Genomic DNA, 24,171 nt, shown 5'->3' on the forward strand with positions numbered 1-24,171 from the left:
AAGTCCTTGCAAAAAAGACCCAGAGACATGTCAAGGCCACATACCAAAGCCATTTGTGCTCTGCTAAAGGAAAGTTCTCCGTGATTTTTATTATTTATTTTATTCCGTCCAATAAAAATGTCAGACGTCATTGCAAAAACTGACTTTGGTGCACTTTCTGCACTTTAGCTCTTATGAAATGCTTTTCATTATCCTCAGAAAGGCTGGGGCAGGCACTGTACTGCTGTGTGGGCTTGATTGGGCTGCCATTTTAGCCCACTGCTTCCCACCCAGGGCAATTCAACCACTGTCCTCCCAAAAAGAATTGGCAGAGAGTGGGAATGGCTAAGTCCATTACATTTGTCATGAAATGTCAGGGAACTCATACAGACCAAAATCTTTTGAAGCGTTTAGTGGGTGCAGCAGGAAACCTTGCACTTAATTTAAGACTTGCTCTGGAGTTTACTCGTATATAAACTGCACTGCGGAAAGAAAGAGGAAAGGTAATGGCTTTGCAGACCAGAATGGGGACTTCTGGCTGGAATCCAAATGTGTTGCGATGCAGGGAGGAGAGCAAGGCAGCATTTTGCGGCTTCCACATTATTAACCTATTGATTGTTGCTGCCTATTAAATGAAGCAAAGCGACAAATAGAGGATTGAGAACAAATGCAAGTCCTGATGGCTGTTCTCATTCAGCTGAAACAGCATCACACTTTATTAGAAACCTCTGCTTTGTAGCTGCTGTACATATTGCTGTGTCAGTTAGGCTACTTTCATTTAGCAGGTAAGCGTTGCCCAAATCGTATGTACAACAGTGTAAACATCAAAAAACACAATTCTGATTTTGGCCTTAGCTTTGATTGCGGCACACATTTGCTGTGGCATTGTTTCAGTAAGCTTCTGCAATGTCACAATATGTATTTCAAGATCTTGCAGCATTGATGATGGTCGAGTCTGACTGCTGCACATAGCCTTCTCCAGCACATCCCAAAGATTCTCAATGGGGATAAGGTCTGGACTCTGGAAACACTAGTGAAAAATGGGTCACTCTCAGGAGCTCAGTGAATTCCAGCATGGTACCATGATGGGATGCCTGTACCTGTGCAACTGCAAGTCCAGTTGTGAAATTTCCCCACTACTAAATATTCCACAGTCAACTGTCAGTGATGATATAACCAAGTTAAAGCGACTGGGAACGAGTCAATTGCTACAGACCTGCAAACTTCATGTGGCCTTCAGATTAGCTCAAGAACAGTAAAGTGTAGAGAGCTTCATGGAATAGGTATCCATGGCCGAGCAGCTCCATCCAGGCCCTAGAGGTGGTTATCCAATACTTTTGGCAATTAAATCAAGAGTTCATGCAAGCTGTGTTTTTGATTAAATGGCCGGGTGCAGAATCAGCAGAGTCAAAGAATAATAACAATCCTAAAAACTAAGTTCAAGAAAAACCATAGACGCTGAAACTGAAAATTCACGTGAAGCGCTGCTCTTTTGCGCATTCGCATCAGCTTAAAAGCTGTTAAGACTGTTTAGACCAATGTCAGATAGAGGTTGAATCCATTTGTTGGATTCAAGTCCATCTGTTGATGCACTGTTTGCGTTAGCCAATCTTCAGTTCTTTATCAGTGGCCAGTTTTTACCAAAGTTTTGCTGGATATTTCTGGGTGTTTTTTTTTTTTTTGTTTTTTTTATTAACCAAAGATGGCTTGATATTCCTGAGTGGTGGGCCAACTTTGAATTATCAGCCTCACTCACAAGATAAGACCTCACAACATATAACTATCCCCTGAGGTAAAACCTCTTGATCAGTTTGCATATGATAGTCCCAGGACTATCAGTATATAGTTATTTCAAATCAGTGCACCTAAAAAAATCGTATTATAGTATTGTATTGATAGTTAACTTGGATGATGTCATGTTAATAAGCATCTAAATGGTTTATTCTGATTTTCATAAGGCCAGGACCCTGCAGGTGTCGCATTGTGTGTGTGTTTGTGTGTAAGTGTGATTGTGTGTGTGCGAGATGACAGTTGGAGTAATCAGGTGTTATGAGACTCGGATCCCTCTTTAATTAGGGCATAATTAGGCTGGAGAAGGTCACTGTGAAGGACATGGGCTCTAATTAAAACACTGTCTGAGGATAGACTCATTCCAGACTAAATGAATGGGTGCTTTTGATTGGCATGGTTTGAATTGACTCAGGATTCATTTATCCACATTATGGTCTGAAGGTTAGACTGCACGTAAAAAGCCATTCACGGTTGCTTAGCATTCACTATAGCTTTCATGAATGAATAAAATGCTCCTGCTTTATGAAACACTAATTAACTAAATTGACCTTTAATTTAGATGTTCTAAATTCGTTGTAGTGCTCTTGGAGATACTTCTACCGAAAGGAGCCCCACGTAGCGCTTTTCCAATAACGTGGCACTGTTTTGATTCGGGAACCTCATTTTGAACTGATCGCCATGTTTCCACCAACAAAAGTAGGACTTTGAAAGAAAATGTTATTTTAGGAGTTACAGTTTTGTTTACTTAGGTGCCCCCTCGCCCAGCAGCGACACCTGTTGAATTAGAAGGGAAACATGGCAACACTCTTGTTCGTTATTATTGTCACTTAAAATGCGCCTTATAATACCTTGTAGTTTATGGGCAAATCCCACATACTAAGCTCTGCTTCGCATCCCACAAATGCATGTTCCTTACAATTGTGGAATAATTTATCACCAGGAAGCATTGTTGTTACAACCAGTGATGGTATAGTTACTTTGAAAAAGTAATCCGATTACTGATTACTGATTACTCCTTTAAAAAGTAACTTAGTTACTGTATGGATTACTTGATTTTAAAAGTAACTAAGTTACTTTACAAGTTACTTCATTAGTTACTTTCAGCAGCTGCAGACACCACCTCCCGCCGCCTTAACATAAACATTATAACCAGTTTTGCCAATACTCCCTTTATTGGAAAATGCATTTTTAACAGCAACAATTTATCTCTATTAAGTTGAACTATTTCCTAAAAAAATACGTTTTTTTTTTATAAAAATAAAAAAATTAACTTAACATAAATATATTTTTTAATAAAAAATAAAATATGGTATTTCTTGATTTTACTAAACATAAATACTTGTTTTTATAACAAATATATAAAATAAAGAAAGTCTTTCTTGACCTGACATATTTAACACTGTAAAACTGAACATTGAACTTGTTCTCTGCAGGGCAGCAAGGAGTGGTTTTATAAAACAGAACCGTGTATATGGTCTAGACCAGGGATCACATATTTGCAGACTGGGGTCCGGGTCCGGACCCAGACGTTGTCCAATACGGACCCATACCGGACCCAACTACTGAGAAGGATTTAATTCTGACAGTGTTCATTTAAAGCACCGGAACTTTTCTTGTCTTTACGGTATGTGCGCTCTGCGCCACAGTGAACTTCCAATCACGTGTGGTGTAAAATCTTTAAATGCTCTCCTCTGCCAATCAAATTTGTGGCAGACCGCTGCCCTGGCTAGTGAATTGGGACGCGGCCGCAAAAAAAACGCCTTTATAAAGAGAACTGGCGAAAAACGAAAACGGGCGGAAACTAAAGACACGCCGAGCGCGAGAGAGAGAGACAGGGGAGAAAGCGAGACGCGTGTGATTGGGGAATGGGTAAGGGAGCGGTGTGTGTGTGTGTGTGTGTGTGTGTGTGGAGGAGATGAGGTGGAGAGAGAGAGAGAGAGAGTAACGCACAGTGACTTAAATAAGTAACTTTAATCTGATTACTGGATTGGAAATAGTAACGCGTTAGATTACTCGTTACTGAAAAAAAGGGTCAGATTACTAAGTAACGCGTTACTAAGTAACGCGTTACTGACATCACTGGTTACAACAAAGGAAAAATCTACCAAACACAAAGTTCTTTACTTTTAGTGCTATGTTTATATTCACAGTCCGTCAATGCAGCAGTGACACTGTAGCGTTTAAAAACTCCATTAGCACTGCTGTCACCACTATGCCTACCATGTCATTGTCACTGTAGAGCTGAGAATGACCCACCACCCAGATGGGATTTTATTTTATTTTATTTAAATGAGCGAAAAACATCCCTTCTACTTGCGAAAAACAAATGCGGTCTGGATAAGGAGTGAGAATCTGAACTTCAGCAGAATATTTTGCACATTTACCTGTTGAAATGAACCACAAGTGAAAAGTAATTAACATAAAATTAAAACATGCTTTTTTTTCACTGCTGATATGTTTGACTTCGAGGGTCAAACAGCTTGTTCGGGAAAGCTTATACATAATGTATTAGTCCATTCACTCAGGGCTTTATATTCTGAAGGTTATGTGGGTGTAGTTGTGCCGCAGAGCACAAAACAAAGGGGAAGGAAACATCTCATGTTGAGTGTTCAGAGTTTCCTGTTGGGTATTAGCCATAGTGTCTCTCAAAGCAACCTTTAACTATATGAGTGAACAAAAGTGCATTACATACAGTAGCTTATAATAGAATCAGTCAGGGTCAGAGTGGAATCCTGCCTCTTCAGACCTCTACAGACCTCCTCAAGCTGTAGCTGTGCTAGCTATGTAAACTGCAAGTCCTATCCCATTGTATTACTGATAAGCATGAACAGTTCTCATGCTTTTTGTGCTCATCACCTGAGTATTAAACCTGTTTCACCTGTTAGTAATCAACCTTTTACATATACAGTTCTGGGAAAAAAATGAGACCACTTAAAAAAAGTTTCTTTTGATTTTACCAAATTGAAAACCTCTGGAATATAATCAAGAAGAAGATGGGTGATTACAAGCCATCAAATCAAGCTGAACTGCTTGATCAAGTATTAAAACAAGCTAAGTGGGACGAACCGCTAGCTAATATCGCCCTGGTTCACCGGAACTCTGTTTTCTTCAGTGTAGCTCGATCGGGTGGCATTAGCTGCTAGCCACTGCAATTAGCTAGCAATTAGCCACTAATGCTAATGCTCCAGCTTTAGTGGAAATCTTTAAATCTAAGCTTACTGTAAATAAACGGAAGCGCTTTACTCACCCAAATAAGCAGTTTTCAGGAGAGAAAAATATCAGAAAGGCAGAGAAGAAGAATGGTGAGAACAGTCAAGGACAATCCACAGATCACCTCCAAAGAGCTGCAGCATCATCTTGCTGCAGATGGTGTCACTGTGAATCGGCCAGCAATACAGCGCACTTTGCACTAGAAGAAGCTGTATGGGAGAGTGATGCAAAAGAAGCCATTTCTGCAAGCACGCCACAAACAGAGTCGCCTGAGGTGTGCAAAAGCTGTTCTCTGCCTTTCTGATATTTTTCTTGGCCTGCCACTTCTGGGCTTAACAAGAACTGTCCCTGTTCTATTTCCTTACTATGTTTCTCACAGTGGAAACTGACAGGTTAAATCTCTGAGACATCCTTCCCCTGAACAACTTGAACAATCTTTGTTTTTAGATCATTTGAGAGTTGTTTTGATGAGCCCATGATGCCACTCTTCAGAGGAGATTCAAATAGGACAACAACTTGCAATTGGCCACCTTAAATACCTTTTCTCATGATTGGATACACCTGGCTATGAAGTTCAAAGCTCAATGAGGTTACCAAACCAATTTTGTGCTTCAGTAAGTCAGTAAAAAGTAGTTAGGAGTATTCAAATCAATAAAATGATAAGGGTGCCCATACTTTTGCACCGGTCAAATTTTGGTTTAATGCATATTGCACATTTTCTGTTAGTACAATAAACCTCATTTCAATCCTGAAATATTACTGTGTCCATCAGTTATTAGATATATCAAACTGAAATGGCTGTCAATGGCACCCAAATATTTAGAACTAAAAATGATTAAGATTAATAGGGGTGTCCAAACTTTTTCATATGGCTGTATCGTTATCGTGATATAAAAAAAATACATATCATGATATATGATTTTTTCCATATCGCCCAGCACTACATCCATCCGTCCATGAAACTAAGCTATGTTGGAGAAAGATTTCTAAAAGTCACAATATGTTCTCACTATTTACACTGGTGTGGTTTGCCATCTTATTAACGATTTAGGTGAAATCAAAATAAAGGTAAAACTAGTTTTGAACCTTTGAATCTTTGTCATCTGTAGTTTTATTTTTTTAGTAGTGGAAAAACTATTACAATCGCAAATCTTTGGTCATATTGGCCAGCTCTACACTGAAGTATATTTGTGTGTGACTTTGCGAAGTATTGCCAATCAGTGATTTACATGTAACAATTTGATGACATAGTGTATATATTGTAATAATATAGCAGAGAATAAAACAAATAAATTAAACTAATAATAATACGTATTTTTGAGGTTTGAACATTCATACAGGGCATTTTGTGAGAGATATAGTCTGCTGCTCTAATATTACAGTCTGTCATGTTATGCTCCAGTAACTGAACAGTGTTTTTGTTTTGTATTTTTGAAGTTTGACTGTTCTAACAAGATGTTTTGTATCAGATTCAGGCTGCCGTTCTTCCTCAGCCAGTCTGCTGTCTTGTCCTGCTCCACTGCCCAAACAGTACAGTGCTTCTTATGTTTAAACCAAAAGATGCAAAAGAGGATACACTTTTTTTTTCTTCTATTTTTGAGGTTTGACCATTCAGACAGATCACTGCTTCTCAATTTTAGACTAAAAAATGTGTTTGTTATTTAACCAACAAAGGAGATGCGCTTTGTTATGTATTTATATAAAAATTGACGCTTCAAGACAGGTCATTTTGTATATTATATAAGCTGCTGCTCTCTCTCTCAACTGGTCTGTCTTGTCCTATTTCACATTTGGCATTTTTATTGTCCATGTTTTAGAGATTTGACCTGGTTCTAACAGGGTGTTTTGTATGAGATGCAGTAAAACCTTCATGTTATGCTTCCCTACCCAAGCAGAACAGCGCTTTTCAATGTGTTCTGTTCCGTTTTTTTTTTTTTTTTGAGGTTTGACCATTTAGACAGGGAGTTTTGCTGTTCTCCCTCTCAGCCTGTAAGCCATGTGATGCTCCACTACCCAAACAGAACAGTGCTTTTCACATTGAATCTAATAGACATGTTCCGTTTTTTAAACGTTTGGGGATCCATTTTTTTCCCCCATAAATTTTCAGGTTTGACTATTCAGACAGGTCATTTTGTATGAGATACAGGCTGCTGTTCTTCCTCATCCAGTCTGTGTCATCCAGTTTGCTCCACTAATCAAACACTAGTCAATTTTAAACTAAAAGACGTGTTCCGTATTTACCCAATAGGTTAGGCGATGTTTCCGTATTTTTTAGGTGTCACGATTCTCTAAATCCTCGATTCGATTTTATTTCCGATTTTGGGGTCACGATTCAATTCGATTCTTGATTTTCTTTTTTTTTTTTTCAGCAGAGAGGCCTATGCCAGTTTTAGATTAGTCATTGGTCAGTCATCGGTTTGATTAATCAAATTTACAATATCTTATTTCAAAAGGTGGGCTTGATATAAGTGATGCAAAGTGATACAAGTGACCTGTAATACACCACATTAGGCACTAATGGTCAAATTTAAATAGTTTAATTAAGATATATATGTAATGCCCTCTAGTGGCCTTTTTTGGTAGCAGCAGTGTGCACTATTAAAACAGCAATGTGCAACAAAATAAATAATAAAAACATAACAAAATAATGTACAAAATAATAGAACAATTAACAAACTGAACACTATCCTACTATAACAGTTAAACATGAAAAATAAGACTTTAAGACTTTTTCGGTCCCTGAGAATGACAAGTTTTTTTCTTTAATAAAGATATATTATTAACTTTATCTGAGCGAAAGATGCTCCTTAAGGTACCAAAACTATTAACATATTTGAGGCTAGAAAACAACTGTTATTTTTATATTTTCAAGTTTTTCCTTAAGAAGATGAGAATGTCCACATTCTCTGGAAAAAGGGCTGCTCTTTGAGCAGTCACAATGTCCGCGGCGTGTGCTGCTCTATTTGCGTAGCGTGCATGCTTGCGTAGCTTAGAGGGAGGTATTGTCGATCATCTTTTTGACTTCGATGCTCGAGACCATGACATAATTTCGACACCCCTAGTATTTTTGATGTTGGGCAATTCACATGAGTTGTTTTAAATATCATATAGCCTGTTGCTCAACATCAGCTGGTTTGACGTGTTCTGCCTAAACAGAACAGTGCTAAAAGATGTGTTCCGTATTAGACCAAAGGCTTTTTGTTCCGTATTTTTTGAGATGTGATCATTCGAACAGATCGCTTTGTATCAGATGTAGGCTGCTGTTCTTCCTCAGCCAGTTTGTCATGTTTTACTCCACTACCCAGCACCGTGCTTCTCAATTTCAAGCTAAAAGTTTGCAAAGTGTTTCATATTGACTTAGTAGAGTTTGCATTTTGTTCCGTATTTTTTTAGGCTGCTGCTTTCCCTTAACTGGTCTGTCTTTTCATGTTTTTCATGCTTTTGTTTTTTCATATTTTTTTTTTTCACATTTAATCATTCTAACAGGGTTTTTTTGTATGAGATATAACCTTCAAGTTGTGCTTTAATACCCAAACAGAACAGTGCCTCTCAATTTTTAAATGAAAGGGATATTCTGTATTTAACTGTTAGGATGTTTATTTTATTCCGTTCTTCTTTCTGAGGTTCAGATACGGTGTTTTGTGTTTTGTTAGATAAAGGCTGTTGCTTTTTCTAAGGTGGTCTGTCTTGTCCTGCTTCACTTCTCAAACAGAGCAATGCTTTTTAATTGTTAATTAAAGGACGTGTTCCGTATTCGACCCAAAGGGTATGCATTTTGTTCCGTATTTTTGATATTCGGATTTTTTTTTAAATTAGATATAGGCTGCTGTTCTACCTCAGCCAGTCTGACCTGTTTTACTCCACTACCCAGACAGCTTAATGTTTGTCAATTGTAAATTAAAAGATGGTTTCCGTATTAAACCGATGCACATCCGTATTTTTGAGATATAATTATTTAGACAGGTTGTTTTGTATCAGATATACTGTAGCCTCCTGCACTCTCTCTAAGACAGTCTGTCTGGTTATATTCCACAAACAAACCTAGCAGTGCTTCTCAATTTTAAACTAAAATATGTTTTCTGCATTAAATTGTGTAGAAATGTGTTTTGTTCCGTATATTTGAGGTTTGAGCCTTCCGACAGGTTGTGTTGTATCAGATCGAGTCTGCTCCACTCTTTCCCAGGCAGTCTGTCTTGTTATGTTCCACAAACAGAACAGTATTTTTTCAGTTTTAAACTGAAGCTGTGTTCCATTATTAATTGTTTAGGCATGTTTTTATTCTGCATTTTTGATTTGATTGTTTAATCATTCAGACAGGTTTTTTTATATCAGATATAGGCTGATGTTCTTCCTTAGCCAGTCTGTCATGTTTAACTCCATTACCCAGACAGCTCAATGCTTCTCAATTTTAAACTTTAAAGTTGCGTTTCGTATCGAATTGTTTAGAGATGTGTTTTGTTCCATATTTTTGAGATTTGACCCTTCAGACAGGTCATTTTATATCAGATATACTATAGTCTGCTGCACACTCTCTGAGGAAGCCTGTCTTGTTGTTATGTTCCACAAACAAACACAACAGTGCTTCCTAATTTTAAACTAAAAGGTGTGTTCAATATTGAATTGTTTAGGAATGTGTTTGGTTCCGTATTTTTGAGGTTTGACCCTTCAGACAGTTGGTTTTGTATTATGTATATAAGATGCTGTTCATTCTCAGCTGGTGTGTCCTGTCGTGCTTCAATACCCAAACAGAAAAGTGCTTTTCAATTGGTAACTAAAAGACCTGTTCCGTATTCAATTGTTTAGGGATGTTTTTTACTCTGTATGTTTGTTTGCTTTGTATTAGATATAAGCTGATGTTCTTCCTCAGACAGTCTCCCATGTTTGACAGCTTAATGCTTCTCAATTTTAAACTAAAACATGTTTTCCATATTAAGCCGTTAGGGTATGCACTTTGATCCGTATTTGTAATGTTTAACATTTAGAGTGGTTGTTTTTTTTTATTATATATAGCCTGCTCTACTCTCATTTAGACAGTCTGTCTTGTTATGATCCACATAGAAACATAACAGTGCTTCTTAATATTAAACTAATTTTCGTGTTCCGTATCGAATTGATTAGGCATGTGTTTTGTTACGTGTTTTTTAGGGGTGTCGCGATTTCGATATTTCATCGAAATCGAACGAAATTATGTCATGGTCTCGAGCCTCGAAGTCAAAAAGAGGATCGACGATCCCTCCCGCCGTAAGCACGCGCTACGCAAACGGCGCAGCACACTGTAGCCGATGCCGCGGACATTGTGACTGCTGAAAGAGCAGCCCTGTCTCCAGAGAATGTGGACATTCTCATTTACTTAAAGAAAAACTTGAAAATTTTCATTCTCAGGGGCCGTGTCTTATTTTTCATGTTTAACTATTATAGTAGGATAAAGTTCAGTTTGTTAAGGCTCTAATTGTTCTATTATTTTGCACATGACTGTTCCTGTATTTTTTATTATTTATTTTATGTTGCACATTGCTGTTTTATTAGTGCACACTGCTGCTATCAAAAAAGACACTAGATGGCATTACATATATATCTTAATTAAATTATTTAAATTTGACCATAAGTGCATCACTTATATCAAGTCCACCTTTTGAAGTTAGATATTGTAAATTTGATGAATGAAACTAATGACTGACCATAGACTAATTTAAAACTGGAATAGGCCTCTCTGCTGTAAAAAAAAAAGAAAAGAAAAAAGAAAATCGGAAATAAAATCGAATCGAGCGTTTAGAGAATCGTGACACCCCTAGTGTTTTTGATGTTTGATCTTTGAGATCAGTTGTTTTTGTATCTGATATAAGCTGCTGTTCTTTCTCAGCTGGTTTTACTCTACTACCCAAATGGCACAGTGCTTCTCAATTATAAACCAAAAGATTTGTTCCGTGTTGAAATGTTTAGGGGATGTGGATGTGTTTTGTTCCGTGTTTTTAGAGTTGACCCTCCAGACAGGTCGTTTTGTATCAGATATAACCTGCTCCACTCTTTCTCAGGCAGTCTGTCTTGTTATGTTCCACAAACAAACAGAAAAGTGCTTGTTAATTTTACATGAAAAGATGTTTTCCGTATGGAATTGTTCAGGGATGTGTTTGGTTTCATATTTTTTAAGTTTTTCTCTTCAGACAGGTCATTTTATGTGAGATATGTAGCCTGCTCCACTCTCTTTCAGACAGTGTGTCTTGTTATGTTCCACAAAGAAACAGTTTCTAAAAGATCAGTATTTGATTGTTTAGGGATGTTTTTTGTTCTGTATTTTTGAGATTTGACTCTTCAGGCGGTTTGTTTTGTATTAGATATAAGTTGCTGTTCTTTCTCAGCTGGTCTGTCTTGTCTTTTTTTTTCTATTACCCAAACAGAAAAGTGCTTTCAAGTTGTTAACTAAAAGATGTGTTCCGTATTAGATCAAAAGGGTATGCATTTTTTTCCGTATTTTCAATGTCTGATCATTCAGACACATCATTTTGTATCAGATATAAGTTGCTGTTCTTTTTCAGCTGGTCTTTCATCTTTTACTACATTACCCAGACAGCACAGTGCTTGTGTTCTGCATTTAATTGTTAAGGGGTGATTTTTGATCCGTATTTTTGAGGTTTGACCCTTCAGACAGGTCGTTTTGTATCAGATGTAGTCTGCTCCACTCTCTCTGAGACAGTCTGTCTTGTTATGTTCCACAAACAGATAGAACAGGGGCTTTCAATCTTAAACTAAAAGATGTGTTCCGTTTTGCACCCAGAGGAGATGCTCTTTGTTCCGTATTTTTAAGATTTGGCCACTCAGTCTGGACGTTCTGTCTGAGATATAGCCTTTTTCTCTTTGTCTTTTGCAGCCTTTTACAGCAACTCAACAATTGTGTAAATCCTTCACCTGTTAACCTCATATTTCCAGTGAAGAGCTAACAAAAGCGACCTGTAGAGACCGTGACCTCTAACACGGTACGCTACCTGTGCTAGCCGGACTGCTGTTTTCCTCTCGGTGGCTAAAGCTAAAAGGATAAGCTCTTGCGATCGTCTCGAGCTGACACAGCTCTAACTCAATCTCTTCTCCACCACAGACAAATTTAATTTACCCCACAGATATCATTTTCTGATAGCGGGCGCTTTGATATTAGATCTTTAATCTGTAGCTGAGAGGCTTCTCGCCAGACTCACGTGGAAAGACGTTATCTCCCCTTCACTCGTCTCGTAGTCAAAGCCTGCTCCGGCCTCCTCCTGGCCGGTCGTCAGACAACGTGAAGACAATGTTACCCACTGTGCCACCTAATCACAGGGAATAAAGCTGGGCCAGCTGGAACAGTGGGTGATGGGGTGGGTTTGGAATGAGATTAAGGCCACATGCAGTTTCTTCTCCTTTTGTTGGGGGAGATTTCATCTATGTATTTCAAAAAAAGTGATTCAATGAAACTACTTGATTTAATTGTATTATAAAAAATTGCATAATGTGTGAGTGATTCTTCAATTAGGTTAAATTTCCTATTGGCAAAAGTATTCACTCGAGTTACAAGTTCTTCCACATTTAAACTTGCTCATCCATGTCTTGAAAGACCTTGCATTGTGCACTGGTGCACAGCCATGATGAAACCAGGAGGTTTTATTCCCAAACTCTTCCTGCAAAGTTGGAATCATTTGATAAAATTGTCCAAAATCTCATTAGAAGTTTCCTTTACTAAAAAAAACAGTCCCAGCACGCTTTACTTCTTCATGGTGACTGCTCAGAATTACCCAAAAATGCAAAACATCAACCCTAAAACATCTATTTCACCACAAACTAACACCACAATACCTCAGAAAAAAATCCTCCATACACAATTCCTTAATTATTAATCAAATTAAAAAATTCAACTGCACCCCAATGCATCATGGGAAAGTTCTATGTCACTGTGTGGGTCAGTAAATACTCAGCCAGTGCCACAAAGGAACTAAACTAACTCACTAAAGAGCTCATGACAAACATGTGATTGAAAGTAGGATGGATATTGTAAAATAAGTAAACTTTTGTAAAAGAGATTAAAAAATGAACAGAAAAAATAAATAACATGATCCCCCCTCTCCACCAAACTTAACACTTGGCACAGTGCAGTCAAACAAGTATCGTTATCTTGGCAACTGCCAAACCTGGACTTCGGGTTCATCGGCTTGCTAGAAGGACTGAACTGGGAAGCGTGATTCTTCAATCTACCCACAGAAAGCAAGTCTCCACTCTTCTAGAGTCCATTGACGTCATGCTTTCACCACTGTATTCAACACTTTGAAGGCCACAAATCCCCATGAGCCACCTATTCTAAAGGACTCCATCACATGTCTCCGCTTAGCCAATAAGGAACAGTTCTCACACTCATACCTCTTTTTCACCAAGTGCTGGTGCTGGTGCCGGAGTCGTTTCCTGCGAACCTGTTAACCTTTTAAGAACCAGCCCGTGTTTCAACTGCTTTAAGGAGTTACTCACTATGTATGTGAATGTGGGCGTAAACAGAAGTCGGGGGATGATTTAAAAAAACATGTCGAAACCTTGGTGGTCCTTGGTGGACCACTGTTGATTCATTTACCTGCCACCAGCACCGGCACCATGTCGGTGGTAAAGCACCTTTAGAGTGCTAATATATTTCTCTTGTGCTTAATTACTTTTGTGTATTTAAGCATGTCTGTTAACACTTTCCCACCAAAAGAACTTTGGGTCTTGAACCAGTTCCGTTCTGACTTAAAAGAACCGTGGTGCTTTTCAGCAAACCAGCCTGCATTTCCACCAGTTTTAGTGGAACCATCAAAACTTCACTTCATACATCATCAACAGAGGGTGTTGCTTAGCAGCTTGTACAGACAGACACGCCCACAGATGTCGTTACGATTTGCTTAAATGAACCAAGTATTCTTTGGTTCCTGCTGCGAACGAACGTTCTTGGTTCCAGAAACTACTTTTGTGTGCCGGTTCCAGTGCAATGTTGTCATGATCTTTGCAAAGTATTGCCAACTCTTTTTTGCATACAGTCCAGGCTTCTTATCTGGATTTTGATATTTGTTAGTACTCTTTTTCTTTAATATTCTATATAAGAGCAATTGTACAAAGTAAAATCCCAAAAGTAAAATGAACACCCACGGTTTATTTGTTTTAAAAAGCAGTGGAAAAAAGTATGAAGTTTATTTTTCGTTGTTCTGTGAAACTATTGGCTGGTTGCAAATCCTATAAATCCTGACCCAGAGATTTCTTATAATTTGATCACCCAAATGCATGTAAATGTGTTCATCGGATTACTGACAAAATCTGATTTTCAGCAGTTGTCAGATTAATAAGGGCATGTAATTGTGTTAATAAATGTGGAAATGAGTAAATTTAATGAATAATGAGGCGCCTAAATATAAAGCACCAGTGTTTTTGTGTTTGTGTGTGTGTGTGTGTGTGTGTGTGTGTGTGTGTGTGTGTGTGTGTGGGTGGGTGTAATATTTAAAAAAAACATTTTTCTGTTATTTAGAGATGGTTAGTTGTTGATGTGTCAGGATGTAATTATTATTCTTAAAATAAGATTAACAACTAAAATCCCTCCCACTCTCACTCACTCTCTATCTCTCTCTCTTTCTCTTTTATTTCTGTCTTTCTTTCCTTCTTTTTCTTTTTCACGTTCTCTACTATTCTCTACACTTCCCTTTTGACTCTCACACATTTCTTTCTTTCTTTCTTTCTTTCTTTTTATTCCTTGTCCCACCTTTCTTATTTATCTCCATCTACTTCTCTCTTTCTTTCTCTCTCTCCCTCCCTTTCGCCACATCTCTATTTCTGCCTCTTTCTCTCTACTCCTTCTCCATCCTTCACTCTCCACTCACACATTTTTTTCTTTTAATTCTTTCTTTCTGTCTTTCTTTTCCTTGTCTCTCCATCTGCTCTTCTCTTCTTTATCTTTTTCTTCCTCCCTCTATCTCTCCACCTCTAACTCTTTCCCTCTGCACTCTTTTAAACATTTATTTTGTTCTTTTCCACCCTTTTGTTCCCTCGTTTCTCCCCTCTCCCTCTTCTTCTTCCTTAGGTCCTTTCTTTTCCTCTATCTCTGCTACCTTTCCCTCTTTTTTTCATCTCCTCTCAGTATATCTAATTTTGTCTCCCTCCGTTTTTCCTACTCTCCCTGTTTCTGTTTCTTTATGCCTCTCTCCATCTGCGGGTCTTCATCCTTCTTTTCTTTCTCTCTCTCTCTCTCTCTCTCTCTCTCTTTCGCTCTCAGTGTGGGGTCAGTGGGGTGATGGATAGATTTGGGGTTGTTTGTTCTGAGAGGCGTCTCTGTGCGAGCTGTGTGTGTGTGTGAGCTGTGTGTGTGTGTGTGTAGTCTGGCCGTGTGCTGGGGGCAGAATGAGCTTGTTAGGAATTCTGAGGACGCCTCGGCTCCTCACACTTCTCAGAAACCATGCGGCGTCTGCTCAGCCATTTGTTCAACTTTTAGGAGGTCACACCTGCTTGTTACTGTGGAATAAATCTGACACCAGAGACAAAATAGTGTGTGTGTGTGTGTGTGTGTTAAACTGAAGCATTTTTGTGTGTGTGTGTAATGCTGCAGGTTGTAAAAGTTGGTACTAGGCCATTCACAACCTGCCAAGTTCTCCTACAGCACTGTACAAAAAATACTTAAAAATTTGTGTCAAACTAGTGGACCTTTCAGGCGCCATTATTGTAATTTTGACATTATGAAACCGTAAATAACTTTTTAGTAATTTTACAGGACAAAAAATCCAAGTGTCAGCCCTCTGTTTTCTCCCTCTACATCTGCTTACCCACTCAAATACGATCCCCATAATCCTCCTGTTCTAACAGACTCACATATCACATATCTCCACTTCACGCCAACGAGGAACTGATCTCACACTCTTTACTGACTCTTTACTTTTGCACGTATTCTGTTTCACTGCTGCCTAATTATGCATCTCTGTGTGTATTTAAGCCTGTCTGTTTCTCATGTTCTTTGCAAAGTATTGCCAACTGGTTTGGATTGCTTAGCACTGTGGCACTTAGATATGATTTTGTTTTCCAGCAAGTGTTACAGCCAGTAATAACTGTAAAGTGTGATTCTGTGAATACACAGTACATTAAAACATTGTAAAAAAAAAAAATAAAATAAAAAAAAATTAGCCCACGTAACTGGCAGCTTTAGTAGACTGCAAGTCAGCATACCCAGACAGTGTTGCTCACTGGAGCAGTGATCTTATACAATTTCTTAAAATTTAAAAAGATTAAGCGTTCACCAAGAGGTTCTGCATAAAAGTGTAAAATATATATATATTTTTTAAATATACAAAGTATTGCCTTACATTAAGTTAAATAAGCTCTGACATTGTTTTAATTACTCAGTGTTTTAAATTTATTCTCATATTTTATTTAAAGCTTTTGAAAGAATATTATGCCAAAGAGATTATATGTAGAGGTTCATTTGACAGGTTGGAGGTGGGAGGTGTGAAGGTGCGACACTTAATTACGATAATTAAGTGTTCACTCTGCTCTATATAGGTCTCTCTCTCTCTCTCTCTCGATGATGACATATCATACATGTCATCATTATATATATGACAAATACATGTCTATTTCAGCATAAATGGCGGTAGGAGATTGTATGTTCACAGTATGGCATTATAAATTATTTTAGTTGTCTAAATTTTAAAGAAGATTGTTATGGTAACCATTTACCATAAATTGCATTGTGGATGTTCATCACAGCATGTTGGTACAATGTAAAAGGCTCTCTCTACATGTTCTTTAAAGAAAGTTGGTTGCAATCGTCATGGATACCTTAGCAACCATTTAGCCACACCATAAGCAACAGGGGCCCACAGGTTACATCAGTTCTTCTGTTCTGTTGTGAGTGTGGAGAAGATAAATGTGAAGACAGGGCTGCAGTGACAGTGTGTAAATATAGAAGAGAGAAGCTACAGGCTGTTTGATTCTGAAGATGACGATTACCAACACACATATCCACCTGACACTTAGCTGTGATTGACAGCTTTAATCAGCAGTGATTTTACAACCCTATAAGCAAGTACAGCTGCACAATAGACAACAGTATACGACAAGTTTACTGAATAAATACAAAAGGCAGCATGAACTGTGCTTAACCCCATTTTTTTTTATAAATCTGGGTTCAATTTCACTAGCCAAGACCAGAGCTGATTACTGCCAGACCTGTAGAATCAGGAAATCACTTAAATAGATCCTGTCTGACAACATGAAGCAGTAGGGCTGCACAATTTGTGCAAAGTATCTGCGATTGCAGTTTAAAATGTTATATACCCTGTTTTTTAATCACAGTTTTCATGCATCTTGGCATGTTCTCCTCCACCAGTCTTACACACTGCTTTTGGATAACTTTATGCCACTCCTGGTGCAGAAATTCAAGCAGTTCAGTTTGGTTTGATGGCTTGTGATCATCCATCTTCCTCTTTATTATATTCTAGAGGTTTTCAATTTGGTAAAGTTAAAGAAACGCGTCATTTTTAAGTGGTCTCTTATTTTTTTACTGGTTTACTCCAGTGAACCACAGCAAGAGCTATTATTCACAAATGGAGAAAACATGTAACACTTGTGAACCTACCAAAATTACTCTAAAAGGTCATGAACAGCTCATCCAGGAGGTCACAAAAGAACCCAGAACAACATCCAAAGAACTGCAGGTCTCACTTGCCTCAGTTAAGATTAGAGTTAATGCTTCAATAATAAGAAAGAGACTGGTTTAAAATGGTCTCAATGCGAGAGTTCCAAGGCTAAAACCACTGCTGACCAAAAAGACCACAAAGGCCTGTTTTTTTTTTTTTTACATTTGGCAACAAACATCTCAGTCCACAGGACTTTAGGACTTTTTGGCCGACTTTCCGGTGACGTCATGGCAGGAGCAGCAGCTTGAATTCGTAGCTGGGGGAAAGAAACCCTGAAAAACTGACCAGATCAGAACAAAACTTTAAAATAATCAAATAATCAAAACAGGTGACCTAATAACGATAATGCAATGTCTGGTTTGAAAAAAGACCCTGAAAAAAAAAGGTAAATCGACCAAACCATGATGTTCATGACGTTAAGCTAAGGCATACATTGGGCTCTACAGCAGGACAATGACCCAAAGAACACCAGCAAGTCCACTTCTGAATGGCTAAAAAAATGAAGATTTTAGAGTGACCTAGTCAAAGTCTGATCTTAAACAGGTCAATCATGTTCAATCCTCTAATGTGGCTGAATTCAAACAATTTAGCAAATTTTTTCACAGACATCTAGCAAACTGGTGTAAACTGCCTATGGATTGAGTTGAATAAGGAGATTTTCCTTTTTTATTTAATTTTTTAACTTATTTATTTACTATCTTTCCCCATTTCTCTCTCTTTCTCTCTGTAGTTAACATATCTGCCCCCGCCGTGGGGGGAGTGTGTGTCCCGGGCGCTGGACTCCAGCTTCTTCCAGGTCTACAGCGTCACGGCCTGCCGCATCGAGTGCGAGACTCGCTACATCGTGGAGAACTGCAACTGCAGGATGGTCCACATGCCAGGTTCGTTCTTTCTCTTCTTCTCTCTACCGCTCTACCTGCCACCTTCCATCCCGCCGATTCATTTATTCATATATTTCCGCAGTAAAAACGGAAATGATTTGCCACATTTAAATGCAGATTGGAAAAACAACTTCATTTTTTGAATCCGTTGTTTCAGATAAGTAGGCGATGGGCCATTCAAGTGTGGGATTTAACTTAATGGATGCAACGGTGGCAATTTACTAGCACATTTCCCTGCTCTCTCTCTTTCTTTCTCTCTGTCACTCTCTCTCTCTCTCTCTCTTTCTATTTCTCTCTCATACACAATCTATGAATAAACAGACACTATATCAGGCATCTTATTGTTTCTAGTGTAAATGGAATGAATATATCACATATAATAGAATGTTTATGTTTATGTGCAAAAATATAGGAATTTGCACTAATGCCATGCTCAAAGATTCCAATAATGCATTTATTGTATGTTTTTAAAGATGTTTACAGAAAAAAGCTCTCAAAAACACTTTCAACTCTCCTACATTTTCTAGCTGGTTTACTTCACTACTACAGCTCACAGAACTCGCATATTATAGCATTATAGCACCTATTTTTTCGCACTATAAAGCGCACTCAATCAAAGAACGTCTACTTTCTGGTCTATTTCATACATAAGGCGCAGTGGATTATAAGGCGCATTGTGCAACACTAGTAAGGAACAGGGGTGTCGCCATGTTTTTCTTCTAATTCAGTCGGTCACACTGCTGGTGGGTGGTGGTGGGGGTTAGCTACCTAAGAAAAGTAAAGCTAAGCTAAGTAAACAAAACTGTAAGTCAGACGAGTGCTGATGTTAATCTATACAGATTTCTCTCCTGAGAACGGTTGATTTGGGTGAGTAAAGCTCTTCTGTTTATATAAAGTAAGCTTAGATTTCCAGATTTCCGCTAAGGATGGGTGCAGCAGCATTAGCATTAGCAGCTAATGCCCGCTCGACAGCACAACACTGAGGAACCCTGAGTGTTCCAGTAAGCCCAGGTGATATTAGCTAGCAGTTCTTCCCACATAGCTTGTTTTAATATGGTTAATAACAATATTTTGTGATTAACTGCGATTAATTGCATTTGCTCTTAAGATGCAAGTTTTTATAGTGGATATTCAAATGTAAATTAAAAAATGAATGTAAGAAATGTAAAATGCACTTATATTTATATTAGTGGTGTCAATTAAAATACTAGTATATACTTTTGTTTATGTATGGTGAAGAATACATGACAAATTGTATAGATTGGATTTTCTTTTTTACTTTATTGTAAACAGCTCAGCTTGGTTGTAAGGATTTCTGAATTAGAACTTCATTTGTGTATAAAAACGCATTTTCACACCTCTAGTTGTCAGGGTTTCTATGGTCTGGATCAGTTGATGAGTTTGTTAACTTGGAGCGATTTCTCCCTCTGTTTGGTTTGGTTTCACACAGGCATATAAACCTAAACACACCAAAATGCGCATCAGGGAAGCACACGATCACATTGTCTCCTCTGATTGGTCGGAGCTGTCTGGCACGGGAGCAAGAAAGTAAATATAGTGAGAAGTTTTTTGTGTTTCAGCTCGTATAGCTATGCAGTGTGAAGCTGGGTAGGATTTCCTTGATTTTTGATCTTTTAAAAGAAGTAAAATTACAGCTTGAAACTCACTGCAGCGCTCCATTGAGGTGTAATAGGAGGAATAGCGGTCCTCTCGTGTCTGTGCCGGAGCTCCACTGAGCTCAAACCAGACTCTGTAATTTTTCCAAGGCAGCCGCGACCAACGTTCGCGAGAACTGCGACCTGCTTTACGACCTTTAGTTCTAACAGTTCTACAAGGACTACTGGTTCATTCTTTACAAACTAACATACAGACACTCTGGCAGAAGCTTCCTAGTGGAGCTTTAACACAGAATGCTGAAAATTTGCCGTTGTGCTTTTAAACAGTGTTTTCAATGGGACGTGCAGTGCAGTGAGCAATGTGAGCAGTGACCGCCCCATATTACTGCATGTGTAAACAGCATGGAGCAGCAGAGTCAGAGTCGTTTGTTCATAGCATTATATTATCATGCTAATATATCAGATTAAACTGTGCCTTATCAGCAGTTTAGCTTAAATAACAAGAGGTATATTTCATAGATGGGTCGGATCGAGACCAGATCATGTTCTCACCACAAGTGAGTCAAACTTGGTGGTGTAATTAACTGCATTAAAAAATAATAACACGTTACTGATTCCAAATTAATCACGCGTATTAACACTTTAACGTTGCAAGTCCTAATTTTAAGTAAATTTGCTGTATCCGTAACAGGAATTGATTATTTTATGTAGAGTCAGTTTTTCATTATCTCATTACCCACCCCCATCCCACACACACACACACACACACTCTTCCTCTAGTATCCTAATATCCTCAGCTAATTGGGCTGATACTCAGGATCCAATAATTAACTAAATGGCCATTAGCAATTAGCTGCTAAGTATTCCAGTTTCTATTTAGCCTGCTGTAATACCCTCATTAGGTCTTCCTGTACTCTGGAGCTCCTCTTAGTGATCTGTACTGAATGGAGGCTGTTTGGGTTCGCTCTAAATAGATTTATTACATGTTTTCAAAACTGCAAATGAGGATGATACAGCCTGATCAAAACCCAGGTAAAAGGAAAATAGCAATTTAAAGAGAGTCCGTTTGAAATATGCTGTTGCTGCCAGGTCAGTAAAGGAGAGAGATTGTGTATGTGTATTGTGGACGTCTTAAATCTTAAAGACCTAGATGAAGAACTGCCTACTGGCAATCATGTTACTCACTTTTTAAAGGAGGATAGCCCTGGTGGGAAAGACTACACACTGATGGTGAGTGCCCATTTATGCTATAAAATAATGCCAGGGCCAATAAGAAAGATGTATGTTTTGTTTGATGTTCTAAGAAACTATATTTTTTGTGTCTCTCCTGATCAGTTTAAGACACTTTTACTTACAACCTACCTAATACGGGATTAACTCTACCCAAAGAGAGTCAACATTTTCCACAATTTATACCAAAAGCTTTTGGTTCTAGCCTCAAGCTAGATTCCACAATGCACATCTAAAAAAAAACAGAATTACATGGACTTTCAACATGTTATCACTCAACATCAAAACATTTTGACTGTTAGGGTTACCTTAACATTGTATACAAAATAATATTAGAAATTTGAAATTTAGTTGTTTTTATTACTGTACAGTTAATGTTATAACTAATGAAACAAATTAAATAAATAAGTGACTATAATTTTCTATTTAAATTCCTATTACATAACTATAATAACATATTTTATTTTAGAAATCAGGTCAAAACTGGTTTTATGCAACATAAAAAAGGTTAAATCATTGGAACAGATCTGTAGAAGTAAATAATACATTTTTAAAATAAGCTAATTTTATCTCCAGCACTCCTAACCCAGCACTCCTACATTCTGTAAATTAGGTCAGACCAAGAAACACATTTAAACACTGTCTTGTAGAAATGGTTTTAGGATGTTCAGGGTGTGGCACTTAGAAACTTCAAGAAGTTGTAAAGAGTTGTAAGAGTGCTGTAAGGAACTTTGTACAGCTTTTATATAGGGTCTGTGACACACATCATAATGGGCCCTATCATACACCCTGTGCAAGGCATGTTGTGATGCTCATTGCTATCTTACACCCTGTCAACAGTCTATTTTCATACCGTGCACCCACAAGTTTAACTCAACTGTAAACAGAATAAAGTATAAAATAACATTGCTGTTCCCGTACGTTAGCTGTTAGTGTACTGTCAGTGTGAACACAGTTGCTGAGAGACACAAAAGTGCTGCGCTGTTCAGATACGAACGTGCCAAAGTCAGAGCGCACCTGCCTCTTAAAGGGAATAACAACGGGCACACTGATTAGTTTATTTTATGTCTCGACCAAAACACACACATGATTAATTAAGAAAATTAGTACACGCCTTTTGCATGTTTTAAGCTGCGCAAGTCGTATTTTTTGCACCCTCACATTACCAAAGACACACCAACACGCCCTAAATACATCCGTATGATCTGCAATTAACCAGTGCGCTATAGATCGCTAAAATAGGGCCCCATAGTTTGTTTGCGGTTAAACCTGTGTAAAACATTATTAAAAGTTGTAAAAATGGGATATGGGAATATGGGAACTCATTGCAATTTGTTTTATTGTTCGAAACAGACATAAAAAAGGTTGTTTTTGGGGGGAAAAAAAGTTAATGGGGGGGGGACCCATGATTGTAGAATTATTCATATATTGTTTCTTTTTGGAAATTAAAATTGGAATATCCCTGTATCTCTGCTTTGAATTTAAATTGTGATTTTTTTTGGTTCCTATTAAATATTGAATTACACCATGTTTTTTTATGGCATAATATAAGACCATGGATTCTAAAAAAAAAAAAAAAAGGGAGAAAAGATCAAATTAAACCACACACACACACATTATTGAGTGTGTGCAGCAGTTGTGTTAGACACATGAAGTGAAGTTTGGTGCTGCAGGACTGTTTCTTTTCGACTGGGCTTTACTGAAGCTCATCATTAATTCAAGAAGACTGAGCCTAAAACTGATGCTCATCTCTATCTCTTTCTCTCTCTCTCTCTTTCTCTACAGGGGACTCTCCATACTGCACTCCAGAACAGTATAAAGACTGTGCAGAACCTGCGCTTGGTGAGTGCAGCAAATATATTGTACTATATTACTGGGAACCTCCACGTAACTATAATCAATACTTATTAATATAATAACCACAATGCAAACCCTTTTAACTTTAATCTTATTCCAAATTAAATGTGAAAATGTTCTCACTTGAATTTTTCTTTTTTTTTTTTTGTGGAAACACTTAGTCCACACAGAGATACTAGTAGTAGAACATACACAGTATAATTTACATTATTTTTAAGGCCATTGCTTTTTGGGTTATTTTAGCTGAGTAATGCTACACTTAATCCTAACCATAACTACTATCCATATCTCTAACCCTAACCTTGCTAATCCTAATCTTAAAGCTAACCTAAACATAACAGCTGAACTTTCCACTCTATAATTTTTTGCTAAAAATTGAAACGGAACTGAAAACTATCAGTTCACAGGTGAGAACCAGAAATATGTCCTCAGTTAAGCCATTTTTTCAAGCTGTCCTCTTTAAACCTGATCCTAAAATTATACTTGTTAACAGTAATCGTAATATTAACTCAATCATACTTTAACGCAGGATCTGATAGCTGTCAGTTCTGTTTCATTTTATTTACTGTCCTTACATGGGCTAATGTTTCTCTGCCATTATGAGGACATTTGATCTTCACAGAAACACTAATTCGTTTGTCCAGCATTCATTATAACTATATTAAACTCTTATTCTCATTTTTTATTTTATTTTATTTTATTTATCCAACTTTTCTGCGAAACAGGGAACATAAACAGAACTACAGTAAAGATTCCATGTGTGTGGTAATGAGGTAACAGACCTCATAAATATTAGGGCTGATGTCTCAACTCCAATATAGGAAAATGAAAAGCCAAAAAAAAAACTTTTAAAGAAGGGGCTCCGAGTGGTCCAGCGAGCTAAGCGCTCCCACTATGATCAGGAGATTGCCGGTTCAAATCCTGTTCATGTAGCTTGCCATCGGCTCTCTC

The 24,171-nt window shown here is 37.8% G+C and overlaps 1 protein-coding gene across 2 annotated transcripts in view; it reads left to right on the forward strand.

The window, feature by feature from the left end:
* The window catches only part of LOC103044531 (acid-sensing ion channel 2), a 317,128-nt gene that overhangs the window by 272,634 nt on the left and 20,323 nt on the right, over positions 1-24,171 (forward strand). For both annotated transcript variants that reach the window (XM_049468103.1, XM_049468102.1), the window contains exons 4-5: positions 18,367-18,517; positions 23,149-23,205. In XM_049468103.1, coding sequence (XP_049324060.1) covers positions 18,367-18,517; positions 23,149-23,205 — 208 coding nt within the window. The remainder of the gene's footprint in view (positions 1-18,366; positions 18,518-23,148; positions 23,206-24,171) is intronic.

Source organism: Astyanax mexicanus, chromosome 19, assembly GCF_023375975.1.
Source record: "Astyanax mexicanus isolate ESR-SI-001 chromosome 19, AstMex3_surface, whole genome shotgun sequence".
NCBI classification, from domain to species: Eukaryota; Metazoa; Chordata; class Actinopteri; order Characiformes; family Acestrorhamphidae; genus Astyanax; species Astyanax mexicanus.